The following is a 26,414-nucleotide window of genomic DNA, read 5'->3' as shown; positions in this document are numbered from 1 at the left end:
AGGTTGGTTGACGACTCCTCACCAGCGACCATGAAGATCCAAAAACTCCTTCCCGGGTGCACCTCCAACCACGAGGGCCCCTCACGCCGGTGGCATATCCTTGCCACATGGGGTGCACCCGATTTCTCACGCGGCAGCTCTAAACGAATGCATGTCGATCTTCTTCCGCTTGCAGGTCTTTCCTCTATCAACCCGAAACAGAACTTTCCATATCTGCGATAGCCTTACGTGCCTACCAAATTGAAGGACTGCTCCAATCTTTCTTGCCGACGTCCTTCGTTCTCATTCAGATTTCACAAAACACCTCCTGGTACCTACCTTACTACTTCATATCTCAACGTTGCGCTCGTTTCCCACTTTGTGCGGGGGCACATTTGCACGTGGCAACGCGCTTGTGCGAGACCACGAGCGACAATGTAGCCCGTGCGGCGAAAGATTTGCACCTCATCTGAGTCATCTCTCAAGATGCGACGTTCTTCCGCCAACACCCCTAGCAATGGTCCATTATTGCTCTGTAGCATCTCGAGTGCAGTCTCTGCTTTGGCTCACTCCGGCACAGCCCAGCCCATTGCTCCGCACGTCCAGCAGGCCTTGTAGCATGCCGACCGGGCGATTACGCCACGACAACTGAGGCGAGTGGCCAGACCTGGGCCATTCGGCGACCGGCGACGCTCTGGACATGAGTTGACAAGTTTCGAGTTCTTCATTGATGAGAGACCGCGTGTAGGCCACGATGACAAGCGAGATGACGAATCGACGGAGATGGCCAGGTTCCTCGTTCAGAGGACGGCCAAGCGCGAACCTCTGCAGACAGTACGAGAGTCTAGTATTGCGAGCTTCGACTACTCCCTCGACAAAGCACGCTCTCTCTTCCATCGATCTGACTTTCTTTCTGGCTATCCGACCGATGTCGTGGTCCTCTAAAAGATTCGCCTGCACGGGAGACCCTCGAGCGGCTCGAATGGGCGATCGCAAAGCGTTCAGCTCGAGATCGACAAAGATCATCGCTGCCCTGCAGCCCTACGTCCACACGTGTCTTCCCGTTTCTTTGAAATCTCCGACTCGATGCGACTTCTGCGGGTTTGCATGAGTTCTATACACTTCTTTATGTCATCTTCAGATGCTTGAAACCCTAGAATGCTGACGATCAGGACGAAAGCATCTTCTGATTGAATACTGATGAAGTTGGAGCGTCGACGCCAGACTTTGACCCTCGCGACTCATGCGATCTGGTATATGGATCATCTTCATCCAAGATGCAAGTCCACGCAACCCACCCGCCTCTCGCCAAATACTTGCACGGAATCCGTTCGCTTTTGAAGATCGGCATCAATTGATCGCAGCCGAAAAAGGTCAAGACCTGACGCTATCAGCGTATCCGACCACAGACCGGTTCCGCTAAACGCCACGAGAATTGCTTCGGCTTGGCAATGACCTGTGGCGTCCGTATCTCAGCCGCCGGATCTGCAACCGCTGGCGAGTGTGGAGCCCGGCTACCTGGATTGACGCAGTCTCGCTTCGAACAGGAAGTGTGATTGGGGATGAACTCCAGTCCTCGATGATCGATGATGCATATGAAAGTCGACAAGACTGGATGGATCCAACGGCAGCCAGCTGGAACGAAGCGTGGTCGCCCTACGGTCGTGTCAGGCCACTCAAGAGAAAATTCTCCGATCGATCAAGGCTTCAGCCTGATTGTCGAACGCCGCTTGACGGACGTGTGGTGAAAGGAATAACTCAGCTCGCGACTCCGCAGCCACCTTGTCCCGCTCATCAGCCCTCAGCTACACATACCCAACTGAGGCGTACGCCAACCATTATAATCAAACGCGGGGATGAGACCAGCCCTAAGCGACCCGATGATTGTCCAGCGTCCTAATACGGTAAACCGACCTCCTTTGCGCTTCCTCCTTTGCTGCCTCCCTCTTTCTGAGCACGGACGAACCTCGAGCCGATGGCCAGTGGCGCAATCGTGGGGATCGCGCGAGCGCGTGTGCGGAGAAAACCACCGAGCCGCGCAAGCCACGCGGATTGGGGGCGCGCATATTGCATTTACGGCTGCCGTCGATAGTTTGCGATCCTTCTCCTGAACTCGTCGTCGAAAGCAATGCGATGTGTATCACACCAGCTCATAGGGAGAGAAACCAGGGCAGACATCTCTACGGCCTCAACTATGATCGGCTTCCGTCAGATACCGTAGCAGCAGCAGCATCGACTTCGAGATCGCTCGTGGACTCCGGTCCGGAGTCTGGACCTGCGCGCGTATTTGGGCTGATGTGACCCACCGTTTTCCAGCACCACTACACTCGATCAGTCCACCGCACAGGACGCAAACAGTTAAAGGGCATCGGCGACTCCGATCAGGTCATGGTACAGGTCTAGACACCTACGGCCGCAAGATGTTCAGAGGTATAGGCTGCATTGCCTTTCTTTGTTCTCTTGCGGGTATGCGACCGGGAACCGCTTGTCGTCGACTTGACCTTGTCGGCGTCCCCGTTTCGATGACTTCGCCTTCTGGCAATGGGAGACCGAGTCTATCCAGCATCGATGCACGCAACAACCCCAGACACCATATACATCGACTCAAGCAGCAGATGCGCACCATCCACAGCATCTCAACAAGGTACATTCATCGGCCATCGTTCATACAACTTCTTCATTCCATTAATCCCGCTCCGAATATGTTTACACATTACATGACTTTTCCTCTCGCCATTCCTTCTCATCCCGGGCGGTATATCCGCATATTCGATCTAAGGGTATCTCAGCCAATAACACGACAAAGGAAAATGTTGCGAAACAGCAATGCGCTCTCCGCCACAAGGAAAGACCAAGACAGTCCCGTCCATCGCACCAGTTCCCAACTCCGCGAACCACATAAAGCATTGTACTCGCCCGACCGAGCGCCATCTTGAACACAGCCCGTCCATGAAAAGGAATGGCGTGCACTTTCTCGCGCCATCTCAGTCCAAGTCGCCGCAAGGACGAGTCCTCGCTCTTTCCCAATTGCCATCATCTCATGATCACTCTCACACTTTGATACCCGCCCTCTTCTTCCTCAACTTCCACTCGGTCCGCGCAACCTTCATCAACAAGTCCTCGTCTTTGATCTGCACGAAACTTGTCAAGACCTGCATCGCTTCCTCAAAGTCGCTCTCCAACACCACTCCTCTGGTCGCATCGATCAGCGCCGCACTCGTCGCGTGCAGAACATCCAACTCCGCGCCCGCGAAATGTCCCGGTCCATTGCCATTTGATGAACCAGTCACGGGCGCATCGCCCAGTAACATGAAAACATCCCAAATGCGCAACTGCGCCGGGAACGGCACGCTCATGTTGAACAGTGTCAGATACCACCTCGTCCCATACGACGTGGCCGTGACACCCAGTGCTTCCAACTTCGCGCTGACTTCCGGAGCCACCCACTCTGTCTCCAACTCCTTCAATGCGGTCATAAGTCCCTCGAACCCATCGGCATACATGGCTTCCATCCCGCGCAACTGCCACATCCGCACCATCATGGCAAACGCGTTCTCCTCGTCGTAGTAGCACAGTAATGTCGCCGCAATGCTAGCCATGCCCTGCACGTAACCCGTGTCCGGGAAATACAGACTGATAGCATGGAGGACCCGAAATAACAGTCGCTGTCCACCACGATAGCGCCTGCGGAACATGATGTGAAGGTTCACCGTCCTCGGGACATCGACGTCGATCTGTACGTCGTCGACACAGCTCATCTCCTGCAACTTGTGGAACTGTCCTATCAGTTCCGCATCTGTGGTCGTGGAGTTCCGCCGTTTCGCACTCGTCGCAAGGAAACTGTGCCAGGCCGTGGCGCGCCAGCGGTCGGGAATGCCCTTCCAAGTGCGATCAATCACCTTCGGATCGCTCGCATCAAAGTCAAATGACATGCCTCCTCCTAACGCTGAATTACGTTCCGGGATCCTGCGCGCCATTCGCTGCCATTTCTCTTCGCGCGCCCACTCGCGGCGTTTCCAGGTTGAGGCAGTTTTTCCGGCGTCTTCGTGTTCGGAAATGTCGGCGAGGGAGGGCGGTTTGATGAGCATGTCGGGAGCTTCGGCAAGGATGCGCGAACGACGAGAGCGGAAAGGGTGTGCGGCGCGCGCGGAGTTGGAGTGGGTACTGTGGAGGGAGGCTGGACCTCGCTTGACTGTCCAGTCGCCGCTCGGACGCGGCGGAACAGATCGCGAAGAGCGAACGCTAGGTTTGCGGTTGAGCATGCGGTCGAGTCGGGTTTGCGAAGCTTGCGGGTGGAGATGGGATGTCTTCAATTGTTTGGCAGGAGTGTCGCGGAGGGAAGATCCTGTAGAGAGGCCGGAAAACGATGGCGCGGTCTTCTTGATGAAGCCATACCTGTCCACTGCCCGACCATCGACGTCCGCCCAGTCTTCGACGCCGCCAGCTAGCTCGTGTGCTTCCCGTGAGTACTTAGACACGGAAATGTAGCTGGATCGGGCATCTTGTAATGGCCACTGATTACTGCCTTGACATCTTGCATTGAGCACGGTGAGATCGCCTGTGCTGGCGGTGGGAGACAGCGTACTTCGTGTGCCCTCGTCAGGCGTGTCGTTGTTGTTGTCTGTGGCGTTGTGGTCTGTAACAAATGCATCCAAGGAGTTGACCCATTCCGCCGCTCGCTCGTCTCCGTGCTCATACATGCTCCTGACTTTGAGCGAGAATGAGATCTCCTCCGCTGACAGCACTCTTCCACCGTTCAATGCGGCTTGTAGCATTTGGACACTCGGTTTCCTTCGACCAGAAACAAGAGGTTTGATGGGTGCCTCACCGATTATCTCCGCTCCGTGTATTGTTGTCGTCGGTGTCGAGGTTTGTGTTGGCTTTTGCGGCGTCGAGTCTGCCTTCAGCGATTGTCCCGCGCTGTTTGGAGGGCTGGGAGATGTCACACTGGTTGTAGGTGGACTGCCATCTCCCGCGGACGATATCAGGTCCTGCATCTTCTTTCCACCAAACAGCAAGCTGCCTCTGTTGGAGAACGACAGCTTCTCCGAGGCTAGATCACCCAGGTTGAGGCCATCCTCAGCCGAAGTCGACGGCAATTCCGTGTCCAAACCCTTGAAGCTGCTCATTCTTCGCATTGTTGCAAGCTGTAGCGATAGTGCTCGCGGTCGTCCCACGCTCTTCTCCGTGTGATGCTCCTCCTTGCTGAGTGTCCGAGTGCGACCACGTGAGGTTGCGATTTCCTCATCTTCCACCACAATCAAGGGGATTACAATCGCGTTGGAGACGTTCTCCTTTGGGGAGCGATATGTGTCGTCGGGCGTGGGAGGAGCGATGCCGGAGTCGCGCTTGGCTGGATGGTCCGGCAGGTGGGAGGAGATGGTCCTCCTCCGAGATTTGGCGTCGAGAGTCTGGTCGACGTCGATGGTGATGTCGGTGGTGGTGTGGATGTCGCGTGTGGAGATGTCGCGTGTGGAGCAGCGCTCGCCTGGAGTCGTGTGCCGGCGGGTCGCATGAGTACGGAGGGATTTCGTGTTGACGCTGGCGTCGGAGTTTGGTGAGGACATGGCGCGCTGGACTCTGGGCGGAGCGCCATCACAAACGTCTTCGTAACGAAACGTCCGGACAACCGAAGACGCCCGTCGACGTTCTGCCTTGCCAACATTATTAACAACACCCTCCATCCCGTCTTCTGGTCTTGACGCTTCCAAGATCCCGTGTTGCACAGACGGTACCTCTGTCAACCTGCATGTACCTGTGCCGTGTCTCTCGTTTGCCTTCACCCGTGCCGTCTTTCGACACCTTTTACCGTGTCCAACGAGCAGGAACGAGGGTCGATGATGTTGCTTGCACACGCGAATGTTGATGTCAAACAAGGCTGACAGACAATCGAACTGCTCCTTCTGCCTGATATATATACACCGTTGCACTGCTGTGACTGCTGTACCTCTGGACTGAGCCCGCGAGTCTGGCAACCCAGCACCGGCATCGTAGCCATACTTGCCGGCGTAAGCCTGCGAGCAAAGGGGTTGCTATGTCATGCGCATTGCGCCAGTATACGCTGCCTACATCCCGGTTCAGAGACCCCCACGAAGCCTGCCATCGAATCATCTCCAGCGAAAAAGATCATATGAGACGGACTATAGGCGATCCGCACCGCAAGTCCGCAACGGCGCAATCTCTGAGATCCTGGATCTGTCGGAGAACCAGGCAGACCAGGATCACCCATGCCAGTTTACACAATGCGGAGATGGTATATCATGGCTGGAAATTCCATAATGTGTCCGCACGCAGACCGTCATCGTGGCCTCCATATGTCGAAGACGATCCCACCTTCAGAAAATCACGGATGTCCTACTTATTATACATGAAAGAGCTCGTTATGAGTCTGTCATTTACGCATCGCGGATTTTGGGGAATGCTTATAGCTCAACAATGATGGAGATACACATAACCACGACCTCTTTATCCGACTGAAACACCACACTAGCAACAACACAAAAGTGCGTCCAAGTAACAGGACCCTTTCAAGCAACATCGCCGCAAGGCTGACCCCAGGCATTGGTCGCGTGCTTCGCGGAAGTGTCTCGAAACAACAATTGGCTGAGCTGTCAACAACAACAACGACTACCACGGCGTTCGTTTGACTCGGTCGCACAGCGTCGACACCTGATACAGGCTGCCTGCATATCGAGCCTGGAATCTTACAGCACGGCTTCGACGAATGGGAAAATTCCATCCATCGTATGGTGAGAACGGCGCAGTTTCGAGATCCCCTTCTAGGCATACTGACTCGCTGCTCTTCGACTTCCACCCACGAGTCGTGGAATGGCATGGAACGAACCTCCGGCTGCACGAAAGGTAAGGTACATGGAACATCGCTCAACGCCTCCTCCTGGCCATCGTTCACTTCCATCTGATTTAAAACCTCTACGCCATGAACAAGATTTAAGGAACACAGCGAACGTGATCATAGCACGCCGGAACAATGACGATCAACTATGCGCCCACCGATATCATCTTGCCACCCAGTACAGGTCGCCTTGTGGATTGCAGATGGCACCGGCTTCCTGATATTTGTTTTGGCTACAACACTGGTCGGAGAGCTATAGCATCAGCCTAAGTCGGCACCGTTCCCGATGGAACAGAACGCATCACCACTGCGCACGCCCCGTTCGGATGGTGGCACACATGCCCAGCGTCATTGCGTCAGTTCATGGGCATGATGGTTCATCCCATTATCTGCACGGGTTCGCAGTGGATGACAGGTCTCAGGTTCCGGAGAAGTACGAGTCAACACTGCATGAAGACGTCTGCTTGCCTACATTGGTAGGTCGAATACTGTCGTCTGGCTCACGCATATAGTCATCGTCAACATCCTGGAGCCAAAGCGAGGCCTCGAGCATTTGGCTGCTTCAAACGAATAGCCCTGAGACTATACCTTTACCATACCTTTACCATATGTCAACTGGAAGCTGTGGAACGCGGAGCCTATTGTGATCGCATATGCTGCTGTCGGATCTACAGCCATGGTCGCCATCTTCACGACTCTTTTCTCTGAGCATCAGCAGCCGCCATCTCCAACGCACATGGATCACTCTCATCCCCCACGAAATGAATCGAAAACTTCTTATTCGTCACAAGCGAGAAAGTGACTTCTCTGCTCCTTGATCGCGCCACGATACATCAGAACTCCCTCAGGGCACCATCACCCCGGCTTCGGCGTCGTTGTGGAGCATGGGATATTCGAGCTGCGCGTTGATGTAGGGCACTGTGAAGAGTTCGTAAGGGGTTTTGGTCGTCTCCACGACGGATACGTCAACGAGCTTGCCGATTGTCATGATTGCTTTCTGGGGTTGATGGGATGGTGAGCGGAGGTCTCTTGTTGACGGCGAAAGAGAGAGAGAGAGAGAGAGAGAGAGAGAGAGAGAGAGAGAGAGAGCGAGAGCGGCCTTGCGAATGGTCTGTCCCGAATGGGACCTTCATATGGGCGTCTTCTCAGTTGATGATCTGAAGCAGCAGCAAAGAAGGGGAAGGTCTCTTGCTTTATCGAAGTCGGCTTTGGCACATCCGGACTTCGGACAAGCGGCTTGCCCTACGCTCTGGAATGCAGTCTGTTGAACATGCCGCTGAAAGGTGGTAGCTTCAGGATTCCTTGGAGGAGGAAAGCGATAGCTCTGCGAGGAGGACAGCTCCATGAGTGTCGACAGCATCTTCTCGATGTCGAAGACCCGAGACGCTCTCAAGACCATGCCTGCTGATCACATTGGGATGAGCACATCTTGTGAAAGAGGCAAAGTCAGTCGAAAGGTCTGGTATGATTTGACTCCTTCGTGCATGCACTTGGCATCTAATCACGACAGTAAAAGGACGAGGCTCCGGAAATCGATGCACTGCTGATAGGTGCCTCAGGCATCAACAAAAAAAAACATATCCCATCTCCGTAACGACGTCAGCTGCTCACCACGCGACATGCTCCTGCTCGATCGCAACGATGCTCGATGTCCTCCGATCCACAACTGCACGATGTCCTCCGATCCGCAACCCCCAGTTCCTGGGACTGAGGGAGCTTGGGCATCAACAAGGAAGTCATACAGGTATGTACAAGCCATCGAACCAGATAAGGAACTCTCAAAGATAAGACCCAAGCAACAGCAGTGGTGCGGCACCTGGGCTCGAGCGTTGCACACCTTGCTCAACGTTTCCACGCGGCACCCAGGGACCAAGCAGACAAGGGAGACGAGAACGGTCAATCTTGCATCTATCTCTCAAGGGCGCTGATAAGGATCCTTGTTCGAGCCATGCGATTCCGAGAATTCATTGATTGAGGTAACCGGGTTCGAGTGAACGGACTAGCATTGTCTGTTCCCTTCCCTTGCGTGGGCTCCACTCTGCTCGTGCGGGTGTGAAGCCTTCCAGCGAGCGAGGGGAGGGTGCTTGAGCGTGGTGCTTGATGATGGTCTTGCTTGGTTGAGGTGGGACTTCGTTTTGATTGAGAGTTCTCTCGCAGTGAGATCTGTAGATGCTCCAGATGAGTCAAACATTGATGTTGGCATGAGTGTGGGAAGCAGAAGCCAGACTGTGGTGATGGTGAATGTCGTTGGTATATATCTCTGCAGATCTGATCTATCTTCACACGACCGTGGTAATCACGCCAGCCACGTCGTCTCTCTCAACTCTACAAATCTCCATCGTCGAACGAGCACTTCCTGCTCCGTCTGGTATCACAAGCATATGAAACAAAATAGTGGAAAACGCCACACGTGTAAAGGTGTCCAAGAAATTTCAAGTCGCAAAACATCGCTCTATGATCAATGACCACCAGCTTGCGCTTCTCTCCTGCTCTTCTCCATCTCCTCGTACGCAACGCCATGGCGATCACCTCCGATACCAGTGTGCTCGTGCCCGTTGCTGCTTCCCTCACTGCCGACCGGGTCCTTGCCCTCGAGCATTTCGCTGTGCTCCTGGATGCCATAGCGCTCGCCGTTGGGAATGCTGTGGCCCTCACCCTCCTGCTCCGCCTTCGCGGGCGTCCATGCAAGGTAGTCGCGGCGAACCTCGACGTAGTCATATGCGAACTCGCCGAGTTGGTCGTCGTCCATTCCGAGGAGTTCGGCCTCTTCCGATGCGCGGAGTTTGAGGCCGGGGATGAAGTTGATGGCGTAGGCGAGGATGGCGGACACCACGAACGACCAGGCGCATGCGGCGACGATGAAGGCGATTTGGTAGCCCATTTGGATGTAGTTGCCGTGAATCCAGCCGCCGTCGAATAGGCCGGTGTTGACGCCGTCCAGACCGATGACGTACTTGGCAGCGAAGAAGCCGTTGAAGACGAGACCGACGATGCCGGCGACGCCGTGCTCGGCGAACACATCCATTGAATCGTCGATCTTGATCCAGTACTTGATCTTGGTGGCGAAGTTGGCCACGACACCGGTGGTGATACCGAGGATGACGGAGGCCCATGGCGGGATGAAGCCGGAAGCGGGAGTCGCGGCGACGAGACCGGAGATGGTGCCAGAACACCAGCCGACCATCGACCACTTACGCGCAAGACGCCAATCGAGGAGAACCCAGGTCATGGCGGCGAACATGGCGGTCAAGTTGGAGTTCCAGCATGCCATGACGGCGCGGAGGTTGGCGCCGAAGGAGGAGCCTCCGTTGAATCCGAGCCATCCGAACCAGAGCAGGATGGTGCCGAGGGTGATGAGAGAGACGTTGTGAGGTCGGAAGTTGAGCATCATCTTCTCCTGGCGACGGCCGAGAACCATGGAGTAGGCGAGTGCGGAGAGACCAGAGCCGATTTCGACGGGTCCACCACCGGCGTAGTCGAGCACTCCCAGCTTGAAGGCCCATCCGTTGGCGTTCCATACCCAATATGCGATCGGGCAGTAGACGATCGTTGCCCAGGCGAAGATGAAGACCATGGCGGGCACGATGCGACCACGCTCAGCGATGGCACCCATGATAATGGCACCGGTGACAGCGCAGAATTGCATCTGGAAGATGGTGTTAGATGAGAGAATCGAGTCAGAGGCGAAGATTCATAGCATACCTGGTAGAAAGCGTAGAGAAGATCAGGAACCAGAGGACTGCCTTGACTTGGCACAGCCAGAGTCTTCAATAATCCGAATTGTTGCAGGTCGCCGATGAAAGGGTTGTTCGTAGCGTATCGAGAGAAAGCGAGCGAGTAACCCCAGAAATACCATTGGAATGTGATGACCGAGGAGGATGCGAGACATGCCATGATCATCGTCAAGGCGGACTTTCTGCGTGCGAGACCAGAGTAGAGGAATCCGAGACCAGGAACCATGACCATGACCATGGCCGAGGCGACGATGATGTACGCCTGATCTCCTGAGGAGAACCATCCGTTGACGTTCTCGGTGGCTGCGTAGAGTGGTCAGTCTTGAATTCGCGCAAGTAAACAGAGAACACATGAGCTCCACTGACCAGAATCACCACCGTAGTCTGCGTTTGTGCCATTGAAGGGCACTGGCGGCCCGACGAAGAAGTATGACATGATGAAAGAGATGCTCGAAAGCGGCGAGGTGCTCTGGATGGGTGTGGCTGTCCAAGACCAGGCGGTGTTGACGTCTGTCGGATGTTATGCAAGACCGACGTATTCCACGTGCCGACTGGGTGGGGCAAGGGATAGCAGTAGATGCACACAAGAAGCGGAGACAGAGATGGGGACGCGAGAGAAGAGGTGAGGTCGGAAGAGAGAGGAATGGTTATAAAAGAGTGCGACAGTGTGCAGATTAGTACCAGAAGTCGACCGGGGACGGCAAGGGCATCTCACAAGGCGTGGGTGGGAGTCTAATCATTATTCTGGTGGAGCGAGCGGCGGACGAGAACGGGTTCTTTTTGGGGTTATGCCAAGTGGAATCAAGGGCAAGGGCAACCCACCACAACGAGCCGACCTTTGACATGGATTGTTTTCTTATCTCTCGCGGAAGCTATCTTAGCCTAGCCAGACACTGGGGCGCCCGCGCTGCGCGTGCCGAGAGCTCCTAGTAAGAGACAACGTCCGCTCCGCAGGCTTTCCATTGGCAGCACCAACACGCACCCAGCTTCAACCCCCAACACTCTAAACCCCAACACCCTTGGCCTACGGCATGCCTGCATCGATCGCGTGCACCGCTGCTTCGGGTACGATCAAGGTCGTGGACGAACGCCTCTATCTCGTGGTGTTCGCTTGATGAGTCGCCTCAAAGTGGCCGCATTGCTTCCCGTTCAGCCTCCCATTGCCTTGACTGATCCTGTGACAAGGAGTGTATCCATAGGCAATATCTCCATGTTCTTTGTTGGCGCTTGCACTCTGTTCCACGTTGCACATGGACCGAGTGTGGCTCCACCCCCATCCTTCAAACCTTGGAGATTTGCCAAAGTTAGGACCCTGTAAGCCGTTCTGAGGCACACACAGAAACCACGCAGTGTCACCGAACTGCTCTTGGATCTCACATCCTGCACTCCTCACACATGCACTCCATGACTCCAAGCCGTCTTCTTTCCACGCCCAGAGGTGCATTCTGACCACGGCTATCGAGGAAGGATAGACGACCGCGGGGCTGTTATCTTTTGGGGCTCGATCGTTGACAGCGGAGATGACAATAAGGTTTTAGCATTGAGCTAGATCCATACTTTTCCGACGCTAGTCTGGTTCGAGCAACTTCGAGATAAGCAAATGATCCCTGTGATAGGTCGATTTCCTCGCGATAAGGTCTTACTCAGGTCATGGTGCCAGATAACAATCTCCAAGCCACTCGCATTCCATCGATGCGCGAGCACCTCTTTTTCGCAGGCATCGAAGGCATTTTGCTCCCTGCTCAAGAATCTTGTTTCTTCACACTGCTGATGCCGGCAAAACAATGCTGGCAGTCCCGGGAGATGAGACGTCCACCGTCTTCCGGACGAGGGTTGGCGGCTGGCGCACAATGCAATGCCCATGCGATGCGGTGCATCTGCGGTGTCGTCCTCGGATGTCTACGAGACTTCAGAGCACAGCCTCTTCCAAGACACGCTTGAGTCGCTTGACATTTCTGGGCATCTCTTCCAGTCATCCTATCTTTACATGAAGGCAAGTAGTTATCGGAGAAAGATTACGGACCGGCCCGGGCCAGTCTAACCAATATACGAGACGGCGATGAGGCCCAACTACGAAGTACCCGGTTGGTCTGTTGAGACATCGACATGTTCTCATCATGGACCTTGTCTCGACACACGCACGCCACGCCAATTTGGCACGCGCCGCGCCGCAGTTATCCCCGGACCAGGATGCGACCGGATGTGCCGAGCAGGGTAGAGGTGGTCTCTCGGCACATGTCTCCGCTCAGCCTCAACTCCGACCAAGCCGCGAGAGGGACGAACCTTGAAGTCGTCATTCGCTAACACCATCATTCAGGCTCTCCCTGGCCTTGAGAGCTTCACCGCTGCGCGACAGCATTCGCAGGACCCCTCGCACAGTCTCCGGACAGCGAATATCTTGCGAAATCTGCGGATCCACTGGGAAGTGCCAGACAACAAAGATCTGTTAGATCACTGACGTGGTACGAGGGCTTCCTTGTCGAAGGACGGATCATGGCGGTGTGTACGAGCACTTATCGCTCGTGCTCTCCAACGCACGCACACTCGCGACACAGATATTTCCGGCTCGCAAGCCTCATCTTTCGACACGTCGCGCGCACAACGAGAACACCAACATTTCCGAGCAGAAACTGTCCAACACATCTGGCGCACAAGAGCGTTGGTGTATCAAAGAGCGTGGAATCTCTACGTGTCTCGGCATGGCCACCATCAGAGTGAGCTGGGCAGATAGACTCGGTGCTGAATGACTGAGCAGAGAATGGAACAAGGTAAGAACATCACATGCTGGTCCAACAGCCAGGCGTGTGCACGTTCTTGTGCATACACTGCACTCGGTGCATTTGCACATGCGAGACTGAGCGCCCGCTGCATCGGAAGACCTTTCGTTCGTTGAAGTCAGTTTGCTCAGATGGTAAGTCTATGCGCTGCTCTGTCCGAGCTCTCTCAGCTATGCGCGGTGTTTATCTCTCTCTTTCATCTCCTTCGACTCTGTCGATGCAGCCCTGAGTCGACAGGTCTCCGCCTTCTCCAAGCTCTCACTATGCATGATGCATCAACTCGTTCTCAATCGCGAGTACACCCGCGAATTCAACCATCAAACTCCCTCGATGCCGCACGGTTCAACCGCAACGCCCCGGTGACCGCTCTAGATCCCACCAATCGAATGTACACCAAACCGAACGCAACCAAACCTCATCCCACACACCAAAGCCCAACCGCAATCACCAAGCCTACCGATCCCGCAAACCTCGTCGTCCGCACCGCATCACCCTTCGGAATATTGCCCGTGGCCGCCTTCCCCAAATACCACGCGCCGATGTCAGTCAATTGGCCTTTCTGCGTCAGCATCGCGGCATTTTTACCGACGTTGGAAGCGCTTGAGCGAAAGGCTCCGAAGTAAGAGTAGCGGTCGATATATCTGTGAGACAAGAGCGAGGATGTTAGCTGAGGTCGAATTCGTTGCGGAGACAGATGTTGCGTTGCATCGGTGGAAGGCAGTGGTCTATTCTGGCGAGCAACGCCATCACCGCCGCGAATTAAGCCAAACCTCCGGGAGAAGTGATACGGAAGAGACACTTACGGCACCCTCTCCACAAACGCCACGCTCTGGTTGAAAAACTCTTGACTGCCCTCCAGATTTTTCGACTTCGGAAACGCCCACTCAGTCACCCACATCGTCATGTTCCCATACGTGGCATTCACCTGTCCAATATGGCTCGCGAACCCTTGAAAGTCGCCATAATAATGCACCGGGATGAAGTCCGGATTACACTGCCCGTCACACGCCGAGAACCAATTCGCCAACCAGTTGAAACCAGTCGGAGCACTCGTGACGGCCGGCGCTCCGAGTTTGACACCCAGTTCCTTCAGCGGTTCCATCTCCCTTATCCAGATTTTCGCGGCGGTTTGTGCGTCGAGACAGGACCCGCCTTCGACGCCGTGGCAACCATCTGGTTCGTTGAAGCCGAGGACGTGGGTGATGTTCTTGCCGCTGTCGAGTTGCGATTTGACAGTATCGTGGAAGCCGTTGGAATTTGCGGAGCCCCAGAGCATGGGCACGAACTGGAGGGAGGAAGAGGAGAGCTGGGAGCTTGGGGTTGCTTGCCAGTTGTAGTACCATGTTAGGGAGGAGTCGGTCCAGAAGGCGTTGTCCGCGGCGTCATCGTCGGGTTTGACGTAGGCGAGGCCGCGTTTGGAGCTGCTGGGTGGGTATGTGGTTTGTGCGGTTGTGAGGTGGAGAATCGATGCTGTTGCCAGGAGGGCAGTCGGTAAGTCGGAGAGATGCATTGTGAGGTGAGGTGAGGTGAGGTGAGGTGAGGTGAGGTGCTCGAATGTCGAGGTACTGCTACTGTATAGGCTTTATGCCTGGTCTCTTGCGTATCGTGTGATCCTTGCTACTGCGTTTCCGGATCGCTTCAAGCGAGCGACTATGACGATGTCGTACAGAACTCCAGGGCGAACCAGTAACGTACGTGCGAGAATAGAGCTCCAAGATCACAGCGACGAGCGAAGAGGAACGAGAGAGAGGATATCGCAATGCAAATCAAAGGAATGAGTGAGAGTGATGAGAAAGTCGCTCTCACGAAAGTATACCTGACGTCTTCCACATCCGCCGTTGCTCCCGAAGGTCAATACTCCATCGACGGTCTCGGCAGACGCGTACTCTCACCAATATTGTATGAAGTAGTCGAAACTCTGTGAGCCTCCTGCTGTCATCGAAAGGATTCCCAAGAAACTATGGCGGCGCTTGCAAACGCGAAAGGGCCTGGATTTGAAAGAAAATCACGCTCGGAACAGAGGTCCGCCGGGAACTTTTATGGCGAAGTGGGTCTGCGTTGGGGGCCGCGGATGATGTGACTTCAATCGTTGAGGCAGTTCGACTTGAGCTTTTGGCATTGATGACTTCATGTCGCGTATGCTCTCGCTGCTCATCAGCGACATCTGTCAAGATGCAGCCATGAGCTACAGTCCCCGCAGGAAGCCACGCGAAACGTGCGTGATGCGCCTGCAGGACAGGGATGATGAGGTGGGAGGACTTGATACGGCTCCGGCTCTGAAGTCTCGTCTCGACAGCATCCATCGTGTCGATGTCTCGACATGAAGACATATTCATCACATCCATACTGGCTGCATGATCTCTAGGTGCAGCTTTGGCGATACCACATATTCACTTGTGAGCAAGACGGCGTGTTTGCAGGCTGTCCAAGTATGGCGACAACAGCAGCCACTGGCACAGTCAGTACTGCAGTGCCCCACAAGAAGAAGAACAGACCGAATCCAGCGAGACGTAAAGCGAGCCATGTCAAAGGTCTGGATGTGAAGGCCACCAGCGATGATCAGCCAACGAGCAACAGTGTACCGCCGACCAAGACAGCTATATCCTCGCAGCAGCTTCCCAGCACAACGACAGTACAGTCACGCGCTCCGACAGTAGCGTCAAAGCCAGCTGCGAAGAAGCCGAGACTAAAGCAGACCCCAAAGACGACACCGGATGTAAAGAGCAGCACTGTAACGTCAAAACCACCCATCTCGCCGACCCCATCCACCACTCCAGCAGTCATCACAACCAGCGGTCTCATCGGATGCGCCGCCAGCGCCTTTACCTTGCTAGGCGCCGGTCTCTGGGGCGAAATCGCCGGTCCTTCCGCCGCGATACTCAGCGTCCGCACTGCCAAACTTTGCTTCGACAATTTTTCCGACGAGCTCATCGCCCATCTGCACGCCGGCACGTACAACGCTCCTGAAGCGCTGGACATACTTCGTCGCACGACATTGGCGTATGCGAGCGCGATTCCTGGTGGAGCTGGATTCGTGGAGCGAATGTTCCGTGAGGTTGAGATGGTGAGGGTGCTGCGGAGGCTTGAGGTCGATCGGGTGGTTGCGGAGGCGTGCAGGGAGTTGGCAAGGGCAGAGAAAGGGGGTGCGTCAGAGGGAGGGGTGGGAGCGGTGGTTGGACGGCAATTGGTGAGGTTGTCGGAGGTTGCGGGCGGAGCTACGAGGGATGTGCTGGAGAGGAATCCGGCGTTGATGAAGGACCTTCGGGCAACTATTCGCGCTGCGCCAGAGCGAAAGGTGCCGACGGTGAAGTGTAATATGGTTGTTAGGCAGATAGGAAAGTAAATCTGGGATTGGACGGCGCTCCACAGCCATGAGAGAGCATTTCAATATATTCCAGATGCTGGAGCAAGGTCTGCAGCAGTCTGACTGCCCACTTCCTACGGGTCGAAGATCATTCTTTGGCACGTTCTCAAGAAGAAACCTCTCATGGCCATCCGACAAGTCATCGTCCAGAGAGGAGCATGCGTATAGGTGACTTTCCAGGACGTACGATGAGTCTTGAAGATGACCGCCCTGTGCGATGTCCAAAGAGAAGGTCTTGCCTTCGAAAAAGTTCAACGAGTGCTGTACGCCTGTCTGTGAAGGTACTCAACGCATCGTGGTATTGTCAACCCAACTCCTTGTCATAACCTGCGCCTAAAACTCCATCCCATCCTCATCTCGTTCACGTTTCCCTTTGCCCTCCTCTCGGACCAGACTCGCAACGTGGCCCCTGAAGTATTCGATATACGGCTTCAGACTTGTCTTTTGCCAGTCTTGAATCTTCGCCTTCTCCTCATCACTCATGTCAGCTCCTTTCTTCTTCTCCCAGTCATCAATCTCACTCAGAAGTTGCGTGACTGTTGGCACGGTGAAAGGGTCAAAGTCCTCCACCGATCTGATGTCGATGGGCACACAGACCCGGCCGGTGCCAGGATGTACAACGAAGGGAGACTTCAGCAGATGGTTCAATTTCTTGGAAACCTCGGCATCCAGACGAGGGTATGTGTACTCCAGCCTGATGTCTTGCTTGGTCTCGACCAATTGTTTTGTGGAAAGAGTGGAAAGGTTGCCGGCTTCGGCCACGGCGTCAATATCTGCCCACTTCTGGGTGGAGCTGCGGTCCGCGGACTCCCACTTCTTTCTCAACGCATCCGTGAGCGACTTGTCTGGTATCAGAGCGAGCAGCTTCTCCGCCTGCTCGTTCGATCGCCAGGGATCTTGTTCCGCGAGCACGTCCGTTTGGAAGTATGGCGTCAGGATCTTCAAGCTTCTCTCGATATGCGGATGGAGTGGACGTCGAAAGGCATTCCTTTTGCCATTCTCGTTACCGCGCAGAGCTTCCATGTAATTAGCGACTGCCCTTCGTTTTGTATCGTCCATCTCTCGCGCTCGCTTATCGCTTATCCAAGCGTGGGCTCCTCTTCGTCCAGAGTACACCCACATGATGTGCTGAAAGCCAAAGTCCTCCCTCAAAGCCTTGTCAACCACTTTGATGGCCATCACGATGAATTGCCAGCACTTGATGCAGATCTTGGCTCCTGAACAGCACGTTCGAATAGAGTCGTAATCTGTCATATCGATATCGAAGACTAGCTCTTTCATGATGGGCTTGAATGCCGATGCTTTCTTCAGCGTCTTGCGGTCCTTCGGATTGATGGAGTACTGTGGTCCAATTTCGAATCGTTCTGGTGTCATCTGGACGCATTGCTTGCGGAGCAGATCTGCAGATGGGAACGAGAGGTATCGAATCACTGTGCTGCCAGGGAGCCAGAAGGAGAATTCGCGGTTCTGGAAGTCGGGCTGCGGTGTCGCGGAGTGATTGAGCCATTGAAAGAGGTGTCGAAAAGGACACAGTCGCTGATAGAATTGTCGTAGTGTTTCGGGCTCGGAGAAGTTGCCTTTGGGTGCGGAATCTGGCTTGCCCTGAGAGCTGTTGGACTCGCGAGTCGCTGCGCTTGAAGAATACGGATCGTTAGGGTCTTCATCGTCAAACATGTCTTCTAGTCCTTTCGTGGCACTCCGAGCTGTGTCGTTCGGACTGTCGGACATGTCGACATCTTGACTTTCAGAAGCATCCGGGAGTATCGTGTCCACGGGACTGCTCTCAGGAGCATGCTCGGGAGAGAGTGCGTGAGGCATTGCAATGTCGATGTGAAGTCGTTCAGGTATTGGGTGGAGATATCGTCGAGGGGATCGCAAGAGTGAGCCGCAGTGGTTGATTGCATGAACGTGGGAACGCGCCGAAGTGGAAGTCGCGTTTTAGCGCGACTTCATCGAGCAGCGCCAAGACCATTGAACGTCAGACGACGAACATGTGCAACCTCCTTCGACATTATGTCAACTTGACGATAATAGCATGGCGGCAGACGAGCTTGTCGACTGTGGAGGCTGGATCTCTGATGACTCCAGCTTTTATGGTAGGAAAATTGGATGCCATCGTCCTCGATGAGTGTCAAATCCCTAACACACCCTGCAGGCGACGATGACCTCAAGGCACAGCTTGAGCAGACGTCCACGCAGTGTCGCAAGCGGAAATACGAGCACCCGTTCCCACTGCCTCCGTACAAGAAATTGAAGACGGCGACCGCAGGATTGAAGACTACTTGCATCGAAGCCACGCGCACTGAGCCGGCAAAGAGAGAGCAGCCTGGACTTTCGAACGAGCAAGTCACGGCGGAGAGACCATTTCAAAGGTAATCCCGCAGCCTGGCAACAGGACGAAAACATTCAAGATTTCCTTCACCGCTTGCCAGTCGACGATCCGAAATCAGCCGAAGTCGGTCACTGGCTTTGGGTAGGTAGTCCCACTCTATCTCGTGCTCATGCAAAGAGACGGAAGGCGGAAGACACGGATGCTTTTGGGGAGAGTGCTCATGCTCTCCTTGAAGCTTTCAAAGCGGAGCGTGGAAAAGTGGAAGGAGATAACCCAGGCAAAGCCGCAGCCACCATCACCAAGAAAATGGGCCCGTTCCGTGACGCCTTAGAAAGCGACTTGCTGTTCTTGGCCGTCGAGACTGGAACGACATCTGGCAAGTGGTTGCTGTTCCCGCAACCTGCACAGCTCAAGAAGGTATGGGCAATTGTCGCTGCTGCCACAGCCGAGGGCAAGCTCGGACCCACGTCAAAAGTCGGCACGACGTCTAAAGTCGGTGAAGACAGTACTGTAATCTGCGTCTACACCTACGACTTCAGTGACTTTGACGATGTTCGCAGAGTTCTCCGCCAGGTCGTCGAGCTTGGACTCTGTTACGCGGATGGGAAACCGATCTTCTATAAGTGCGACGCTTATACATACCTCCATATCAAATCGGACAACATCTACAAGCTGCGAGCGAGCCTTTACAATAGCACAGACGTACTGCACAACGACCAGGAGGCGCTTGATAATGGACCTGTGGCGCGGATGCAGAAGAGGAAGAAGCCAAAGATGATGGACCTCGCACATCACCTTGCTGGCTAGATTTGTGATTATGGATGATCATGATGCGAATTCCTTTGCTATGAGTATATGATGGCCGAACATGATACCCCGAATGCGCGCGATGAAGGAAATGACAGAGATCAAGGCTGTTGATGCACTTCGGATGCGAAGAGTGGTGGCACTTGAGAGCTGAATGAATGGAGAGACGGACCAAAGCAACCATCAACAATGTTCTGCACGTGTGTCGCTCTCAAGAAGCATCAGCTCGGCCATGAGGTTGAACTAGTAAGTGCCGTGAGTGCGAGCTTGCAACCTAACGTGGCAGTCGTTACCATCGCAACGAAAAGAGGAGGATTAGGTTTCTCCTCACGCTTCGCCACCATAGCCCGCTGACGGTGTACTTCTCGACCGTACCTAGTCTTCACGAGCCCTGAAGACCTCGGGCCCGAAAAAGGGAAGCAATCTTGGCTACGTTCTTCAGCGCCGCAGCGCCGCAACCTCACCTGACCCAAAAGCGACTCCTGCACCGTCGTTTGCCAAACGCAAGCTGATGCACTTGAGCCTCTCGTTCCCCACGGTCCGCCAAGCTGCGTAGTACGTCTTGGATCATCAGCAGTGACATCCAATCTGGTATTTCATTCGTGCATTATCCCACAACTAATCAAGTCGTTTGGCCGGGTTGGTCGACAGATGCTGTAGATCTTCGGAGGAATTACCAACGAGGCGCTCTTGTAGGGCAACTCGGCTGTTTGCAGCGGCGCGATTCCGCCAAAGGGGCAACGAAGACGAGAACGAAGCCCCGGTTACATCATGTGTGGCTCAAAATGACAGATTCTTCGGCTCGCACTGGTCCCTTTTGGTAGCACAGTATCTGGAATAGGCATGCGCCAAGGAAAAGAACCACGATCTGTTGGTGCGGCAATTCGCATTGACCATGACGCCAGCCTGCCATTCTCTAAGGAACATCCGCTGTGCTCTAACTTGCGGGTGCCCCTCCGGAACACCAACCTCTCGAGGCCAATGCGACTTGCGGTAGCGTGCAGCAAGTTCGGTAAATCTCACAACCTATTTCCCTCATTGTACGCAGGTTCGCACCGCGGACATAACCGCGGAAATGCGACAGAATCGTGGAACTTGTAGCTTAGGCGTGATGCAAGAACCGATGGGGCTCAAACTTTATCGTTTCCAGAAAGACAACTCCAAGGAGCCGCGGCCGTGGATTTGGATCTGGCGACGTTAGCGCGGCACCGGGCGATCATTAATCACTTGCCCTCTGAAAAGCGGAAACACAACCTCCAAGCTGTGACACAGATCAGATGCTCTTCTTGAACAGGAAAATGGAGGCCTATTCTCGTTGAGAGCTTTGGACCTTCACCGCATGGCGAGCTTGCCGTTGTAGGAGATATCGAGGTCGATCTCCGCTGCGTAGCATGCTGCATGGTGCGGGTCCTCGATTCTACTGATCTGGAAGTTGAGGGCCCATGCGGATCAGGGTCATTCGGCAGGATGTCCGAGTCCTAGATGCGCTATGCTCTTTGATCGGAATCTTGCGTGTGAGCCGTTGCCTGGCAGGCGCGAAGTTCTGGAGTCCACATCGTATGAGCGGTCCTTGAACCCTCCCGGTCTAAAGATGCAACATGATCCAACGTGCGTACCTTGATCTGGCACCAGCCGATCTTGCCTCGGCTAGTATGGTAGCGTTCAGCCACATCGTGGAGCACAGAGGCGAAGGGCTCGTGTAGTCTCTAGCTCGTTATCGGCAATGCGGCGTATGGCCAGGATGGTGGCGCGATCGAGATCGTCGGGACGTGGTTGCTGGTTTCGCTAAAGATGTGAGATCTTGTGTGAATATGGATAGTTTTGCGACACTGAGATTGACTCCGCAATGGAGCTGGTCTGTCCGATCTGTTGAGACTTTGGGACGGGTAACCCACGGATCGGCATGCACCTATGTTCACATCGGGATTCCTTGCCGAGAGGCCCCATCGCAGGCAGCTTGGCTGGCAGCGATTCCTGCACCATGCTTTGAGACAGCGTAGTAGCAAACGTGCTTGGAACAGAGCACCAACGGATGCTTGTTCTGAGGAAACAGGAAAGGCGGATCAGCTCAAGAGCTTCCTGCAGCCGATTCGCTTTCCTTGTCCCTCCGGAGTTTGCCAATATGCTTCGGAGCTGCGTTTCGTGCTGCGGTTGCGTGATGACCGAGGTGCAGGACGACGTTAAAAGCACATGGGCGGCAGCATGCGGTGTCGTCCAGGGATACATACAATCAGCTCTTGCTCGGTCCCACTCCGTACAATTCGAGGTGGGTTGGGATCGTGCAGGTCGGACGAAAGGCAAACACTGCTCTCGGGCTTGGTATCGTCGACATTCGCGATGCTGGATGTCGTTTTCCCCGTCACGAGTCAGTTGCATACCACGGGCTGTTGCATCTAGCGCTCGGCGTCGGCAAGAAATCCGTGAAGCGACCATTTAAGCTTTTAGAGTGCAGTCCGTTGACAGCGGCGTGAGGCGCAGTGCGTTGTGCGCAATCGGTGGGATGTAGATCGATCTCGAGGTCGGACTCTTCACCGAGACTTCGTTATCACCACTTCGTTCAACCAGCTGGTCCCAAATCTGAATTACAATGTTACTCAGGTTGGGACATTTCGCTCTCGAACACATGATGTTCTTGCAGTCGATCACGCATCTGAGAGAAGAAGGAGAGTACATTGCAATTCTGAAATGAGCGTCGCGCTCACGGGAGAATGTGAAATCTGGGTCTGGACAGCCACGAGGCGTCGTTGGTGTCTGACAGATGTGCGCCTCGACGATTGGGTTTTTGCTTCAAGCTTCCGGCGGTCTGCATCTCCGTGAGGACGAGTCACGGTACCCACTGTGCACTTTGAAAATGATTCAATGTTGCGCTAACCCCTGCGGCTCTGCAGACTTGCAGCGGAGGGCAGGACCTGGATCAAGGGTCGGGTGCTGCCTCCGGTGGTGGAGTGTGGATCTCTGGTAGACATGTTCAAGCGTTAGGAAACATAGCTACCACAGTTAGCTAGGGAATGCGGCTGCAGCGCTTGGTTGATGCCCTGTGCCGGGGCCGCATTGGCCTGCGGGCAACATGTCACAGCGTGGTCAAACTAGGAGCCTTACGTGGTGAATGAATGAGGTTTTGCTGCCATGGCATCGGCGCAATGCTCAGGAGCGCCATGAGATCGCCGTCGGTGATTTGTGACTCTTCTCGGAAAACATCAAGCGAAGCTTTGCCTGCCTCCTGTGATGAGCTGTGGTAGCCGTGGTTGTCGGCTAAAGACTCAATTTTTCGGAAGGTTTCCCGTTCTCGGTCCCTGGGGTGATGGATGGTTCCGCCTTCTGTGTCCGTCCATACGACAAGCGAAACTCCGATGCCCACCGGTGGTTACATGTACGGCCATGATCATCCACGGACAGTGGCGGGCTGTGTGGCTTGAACCTTTACGCTCTTTCGGATCGCGTTCTCACGGCAAATGATTTGTGTGTACCACGGTCCACGGACGAGCTTATATTTCATGATCTGCACAGGCTGGAAGGTGCTCCCGCGACCAGGTTGGGCTTTCCACGAGGTCGATCGTTTGCTTGTGGGCCGATTGAACCGAGCGAAGCGTGCCAGAACATGAGAGAGAACTACACACGGAGCAAAGTAAGCAAAAATCAAGTGAACTTGCGGCGGCTTGCGTTCGCTCTGTAGAGTGGAGACAACCGTTTGGGACTTTGGCAATCGCTGATAATATCAGCAAGTCTGCAGAGAAAGCATTCGAAACTCCTCAAGGCTTAGGCATACCAACCACCGGAGCGGAAGCAACCGCCACTTACTCCCGCGTGGGACGTGGTAGTTCGTGCCCTGACCTAGCTAAACTAGCCCGATAGCCTCGATTGAACAATTCCGCGATTGCTGAAGCACATCTGGGTCCGACTGTCGCTTTGCTATCCAATTTGGCTTCCTAGGCGCAACGATCCCCGCCACTACTGCTGTCGGCCCTTCTCGGCATGCATGTGTCTCTTGCCGAAGCAGCAGGGCTACACGTCGCCCTATGAAGAGGGCCAGGGTCGAAAACCATCTGACCATCTTCATAAAGTGGCAATTCGCTGCTGACTTGACCTCCATCTTCCCTACTCATTCTGTCCGTTTCCGAGTTGCTTCACTTACGAAGCCGGCGAATCGATGCCAACCCCATTCAAACATGGCACCACTGGTCCCATCTCTGGCGCAGAGCGAGTCAAAGCAGAAGTTCTTCGCGAGACTGGGGTTGAATCCCTCCGATCCGGTACACAAGCGAGTCTATGCATTGATGAAGGTTCGTTGCATCGGTGCTCCGTGCTGTGGCGACGGTGCCTGACGGTTCAGCACTAGATGGAGGCCGCTCAGGCACGAAGGAGATTGCTTGAGAGCCAGACCAGCAGTACCGCCCAGATACACGAGTCGGCCTGGCAGCGCGAGGTGATGAGGGTGTACGACGACGCCTGTATCGAGACTAAAGCGGTGTACAACTTCGGTCACGACACCGAGAATCGAATACGCCCTGACAACTGGATCATCCGCTGGCTGCTCTGGCATGTCTTCCGGTACAGAGATTATCGAAACAAGGGGCGACCAGGGAACGCGCCAGATGGGAGCAGCGGGGAAGGCGACGCAGACTCAACTCCGAGCGATTCTCCGACGCCTCATGGTGACACCTCATCAAGTGATAGTAAGACCGGTAGGTCATTCGTACCGCCTAATTTCAGGCATATGCTGACTGTTGCGACAGGAAAAGAGTCCGCCGGCGGCTCCAAGCGATACTGGGATCCCATCAGAGAGCAGTGGCAAGGCTGACGGCAGTGTCGTCTCGACCCAAGGAGCCATCCTCGCTAAGATTAGCCGGCAGTTTGTGCCATCGCTGCTTATGAAGTGCACCGACCCGATTCCGTCCGGATCCGAGTATGGCAAGGCACTGACCGTGCTTTTTTACCGGTGTCGAATTCAGGAGTTGTGCAAAAGAGCGAGATAATAGGCGTTCCGGGTATGGAAGGCTGATGTTTCAACACATCGTGCTCCGCGGTCTTCTCACTGTCTTGAACCTCGGATCCCGAAATTCCGCGGTCTGTATCTTCTGGCCGATGCTGTTCGCTTCATGCGTACGTCGACTCGACTTGCAGCATCTGTGCTCCTGTGCTCTTGCGCAGAAGTTATGCGTGACCAGCGCTACGAGCCGTGCAGTCGGACGGACAGCATTGTCCAGCGGGACAATGGGACAGTGGGCAATGCTTTCGTTCCATGTCGCTCCAGGGCAGTCCGCTGATAGAGTGAGGACATGGGATTGGAGGACGGAGGGTGGAATGGGACACAATGTTGGTGTCTGGTGAGTGCGATCCTGGAGCACCCGCCGTCCCGAACATACCCCTGTCTTCCGCTTTACCTCCGGGACGACCTCAGCCCGATGGCAAGCCTTTCCTCGTTCCCAACGCCATCCTGGAAACTAGCTTCAAGAGCTTCTTGTGCTGATCAGTACGAAAATTCTCTAGCTGGACTCAAATTCCAGCCCATAAGACGAAGGGATCAATGTCTTCAATCGGACCAAGCCAAGCCATCGCTCGGCCTTGCAACATGACCCGGGTGACCACAACACCGACGACCGACATGCCGAAGAGCGCTTGGCTGAACGGCTGTTAAGCCAGTTGGAAGATACATCAGCGCTGCCAAAATGCATTATCGATCTGGACCCAGCGGCTCAAGCTTTCTGTTCGGCATCAGTTTGTTCAGGCAGCAGGGTCGAAACCCATGAATCAGGTTCTTAGGAGCGTACCAACGAGGACAACAACCACTCCAATGCCTCTTCACTTCCTGTTCTCGAATCTTAGCACTACGATCGACTCGAGCACATCGGGCGGTTGCATTGATCTCCTGTCCCCGGAACCTGTTCACGGTCGCTTCCGCGTGCGCTTCGTGGGTTTCACGGAGTTCAGTCCACCTATTGATCGAGCCCGGAGCCCGAATTTTTTCTGGCAAGTCTCCGACCAGGTAGATCGACACGTTGCCCTTGGTCGTAGCCACTCGTGGACACAAGGATGCTAAACGAGTCTCTGCCCCTCGACGTGTTGCTCAGTCCCAAGATTTCCATGTTCGTCCAACAATGCTCTTTCCTGGTACGCCTGCGCACTACGTGCCGAACTTGTTGCGAAGAGTATCGCAGCTGCTGACCACAGAGACAGGATGTTAGAAGAGAAACGAAGGAAGCAAACGCACGGAACAGCGATGTGCAGAGGACGAGCGTCATGGACACACCTCGCAAATGACTGTTTGGTACGGCGTTTATCAAAAGTTAACACTGGCTAGCTTGAAGCGCCCACTGCAGTCCCGGCCCGGGACTGCCAACATCCATCCGTTTCGAGCGACAATGGACAGAAGCGGCGGGCCCATTCACAACGGGATGTGGAGCGTGGGACTGTGCACCAGTCTTCATGCACGGCATGATGAAGAGTGCGAAGCAGAATCCGACTAGAAGCCGACAGAAGCCGTCGATCGACCATGGGACCACATGCAAAAGGAATGGACCCGGAGCGGTGGCTAGATACTTCCACTATTGAATTACATGGACCAGCGAGC

The 26,414-nt window shown here is 54.7% G+C and overlaps 7 protein-coding genes across 7 annotated transcripts; 3 read left to right on the top strand and 4 right to left on the bottom strand.

Moving 5' to 3' along the window:
* Positions 1-3,029: 3,029 nt before the first annotated feature.
* Positions 3,030-4,754, bottom strand: MYCGRDRAFT_43514 (uncharacterized protein; the record flags this gene model as incomplete). The annotated part of the gene is made up of 1 exon (XM_003851459.1): positions 3,030-4,754. One exon carries the CDS (start codon positions 4,752-4,754, stop codon positions 3,030-3,032), a length of 1,725 nt encoding a protein of 574 aa, XP_003851507.1.
* A 4,308-nt stretch (positions 4,755-9,062) lies between these two features.
* On the bottom strand, positions 9,063-11,284 carry MYCGRDRAFT_73144 (uncharacterized protein; the record flags this gene model as incomplete). The annotated part of the gene is made up of 3 exons (XM_003851458.1): positions 9,063-10,478; positions 10,535-10,869; positions 10,933-11,284. The coding sequence occupies 3 exons, from the start codon at positions 11,000-11,002 to the stop codon at positions 9,291-9,293; spliced, it is 1,593 nt and encodes a 530-aa protein (XP_003851506.1).
* Positions 11,285-13,601: 2,317 nt separating this feature from the next.
* Positions 13,602-14,853, bottom strand: MYCGRDRAFT_93903 (uncharacterized protein; the record flags this gene model as incomplete). Its single annotated transcript, XM_003851457.1, has 3 exons — positions 13,602-13,604; positions 13,801-13,984; positions 14,147-14,853. The coding sequence occupies 3 exons, from the start codon at positions 14,851-14,853 to the stop codon at positions 13,602-13,604; spliced, it is 894 nt and encodes a 297-aa protein (XP_003851505.1).
* A 672-nt stretch (positions 14,854-15,525) lies between these two features.
* On the top strand, positions 15,526-16,770 carry MYCGRDRAFT_109866 (uncharacterized protein; the record flags this gene model as incomplete). Its single annotated transcript, XM_003851792.1, has 2 exons — positions 15,526-16,654; positions 16,742-16,770. 2 exons carry the CDS (start codon positions 15,775-15,777, stop codon positions 16,768-16,770), a joined length of 909 nt encoding a protein of 302 aa, XP_003851840.1.
* A 270-nt stretch (positions 16,771-17,040) lies between these two features.
* MYCGRDRAFT_44260 (uncharacterized protein) lies at positions 17,041-18,525 on the bottom strand (the record flags this gene model as incomplete). Its single annotated transcript, XM_003851456.1, has 1 exon — positions 17,041-18,525. The coding sequence occupies one exon, from the start codon at positions 18,523-18,525 to the stop codon at positions 17,041-17,043; it is 1,485 nt and encodes a 494-aa protein (XP_003851504.1).
* A 577-nt stretch (positions 18,526-19,102) lies between these two features.
* MYCGRDRAFT_43910 (uncharacterized protein) lies at positions 19,103-19,846 on the top strand (the record flags this gene model as incomplete). The annotated part of the gene is made up of 1 exon (XM_003851793.1): positions 19,103-19,846. A coding segment is annotated over one exon (744 nt), but the record flags the coding sequence as incomplete, so codon positions are not given.
* A 4,166-nt stretch (positions 19,847-24,012) lies between these two features.
* MYCGRDRAFT_93899 (uncharacterized protein) lies at positions 24,013-24,644 on the top strand (the record flags this gene model as incomplete). The annotated part of the gene is made up of 3 exons (XM_003851794.1): positions 24,013-24,126; positions 24,183-24,528; positions 24,580-24,644. The coding sequence occupies 3 exons, from the start codon at positions 24,013-24,015 to the stop codon at positions 24,642-24,644; spliced, it is 525 nt and encodes a 174-aa protein (XP_003851842.1).
* Between the last annotated feature and the right edge of the window lie 1,770 nt (positions 24,645-26,414).

The sequence above is a fragment of the Zymoseptoria tritici genome, chromosome 6 (genome assembly GCF_000219625.1).
Source record: "Zymoseptoria tritici IPO323 chromosome 6, whole genome shotgun sequence".
Lineage (NCBI taxonomy): Eukaryota > Fungi > Ascomycota > Dothideomycetes > Mycosphaerellales > Mycosphaerellaceae > Zymoseptoria > Zymoseptoria tritici.
The sequence above is the reverse complement of the archived record's forward strand: the minus strand, read 5'-3'. Positions and strand labels throughout refer to the sequence as shown.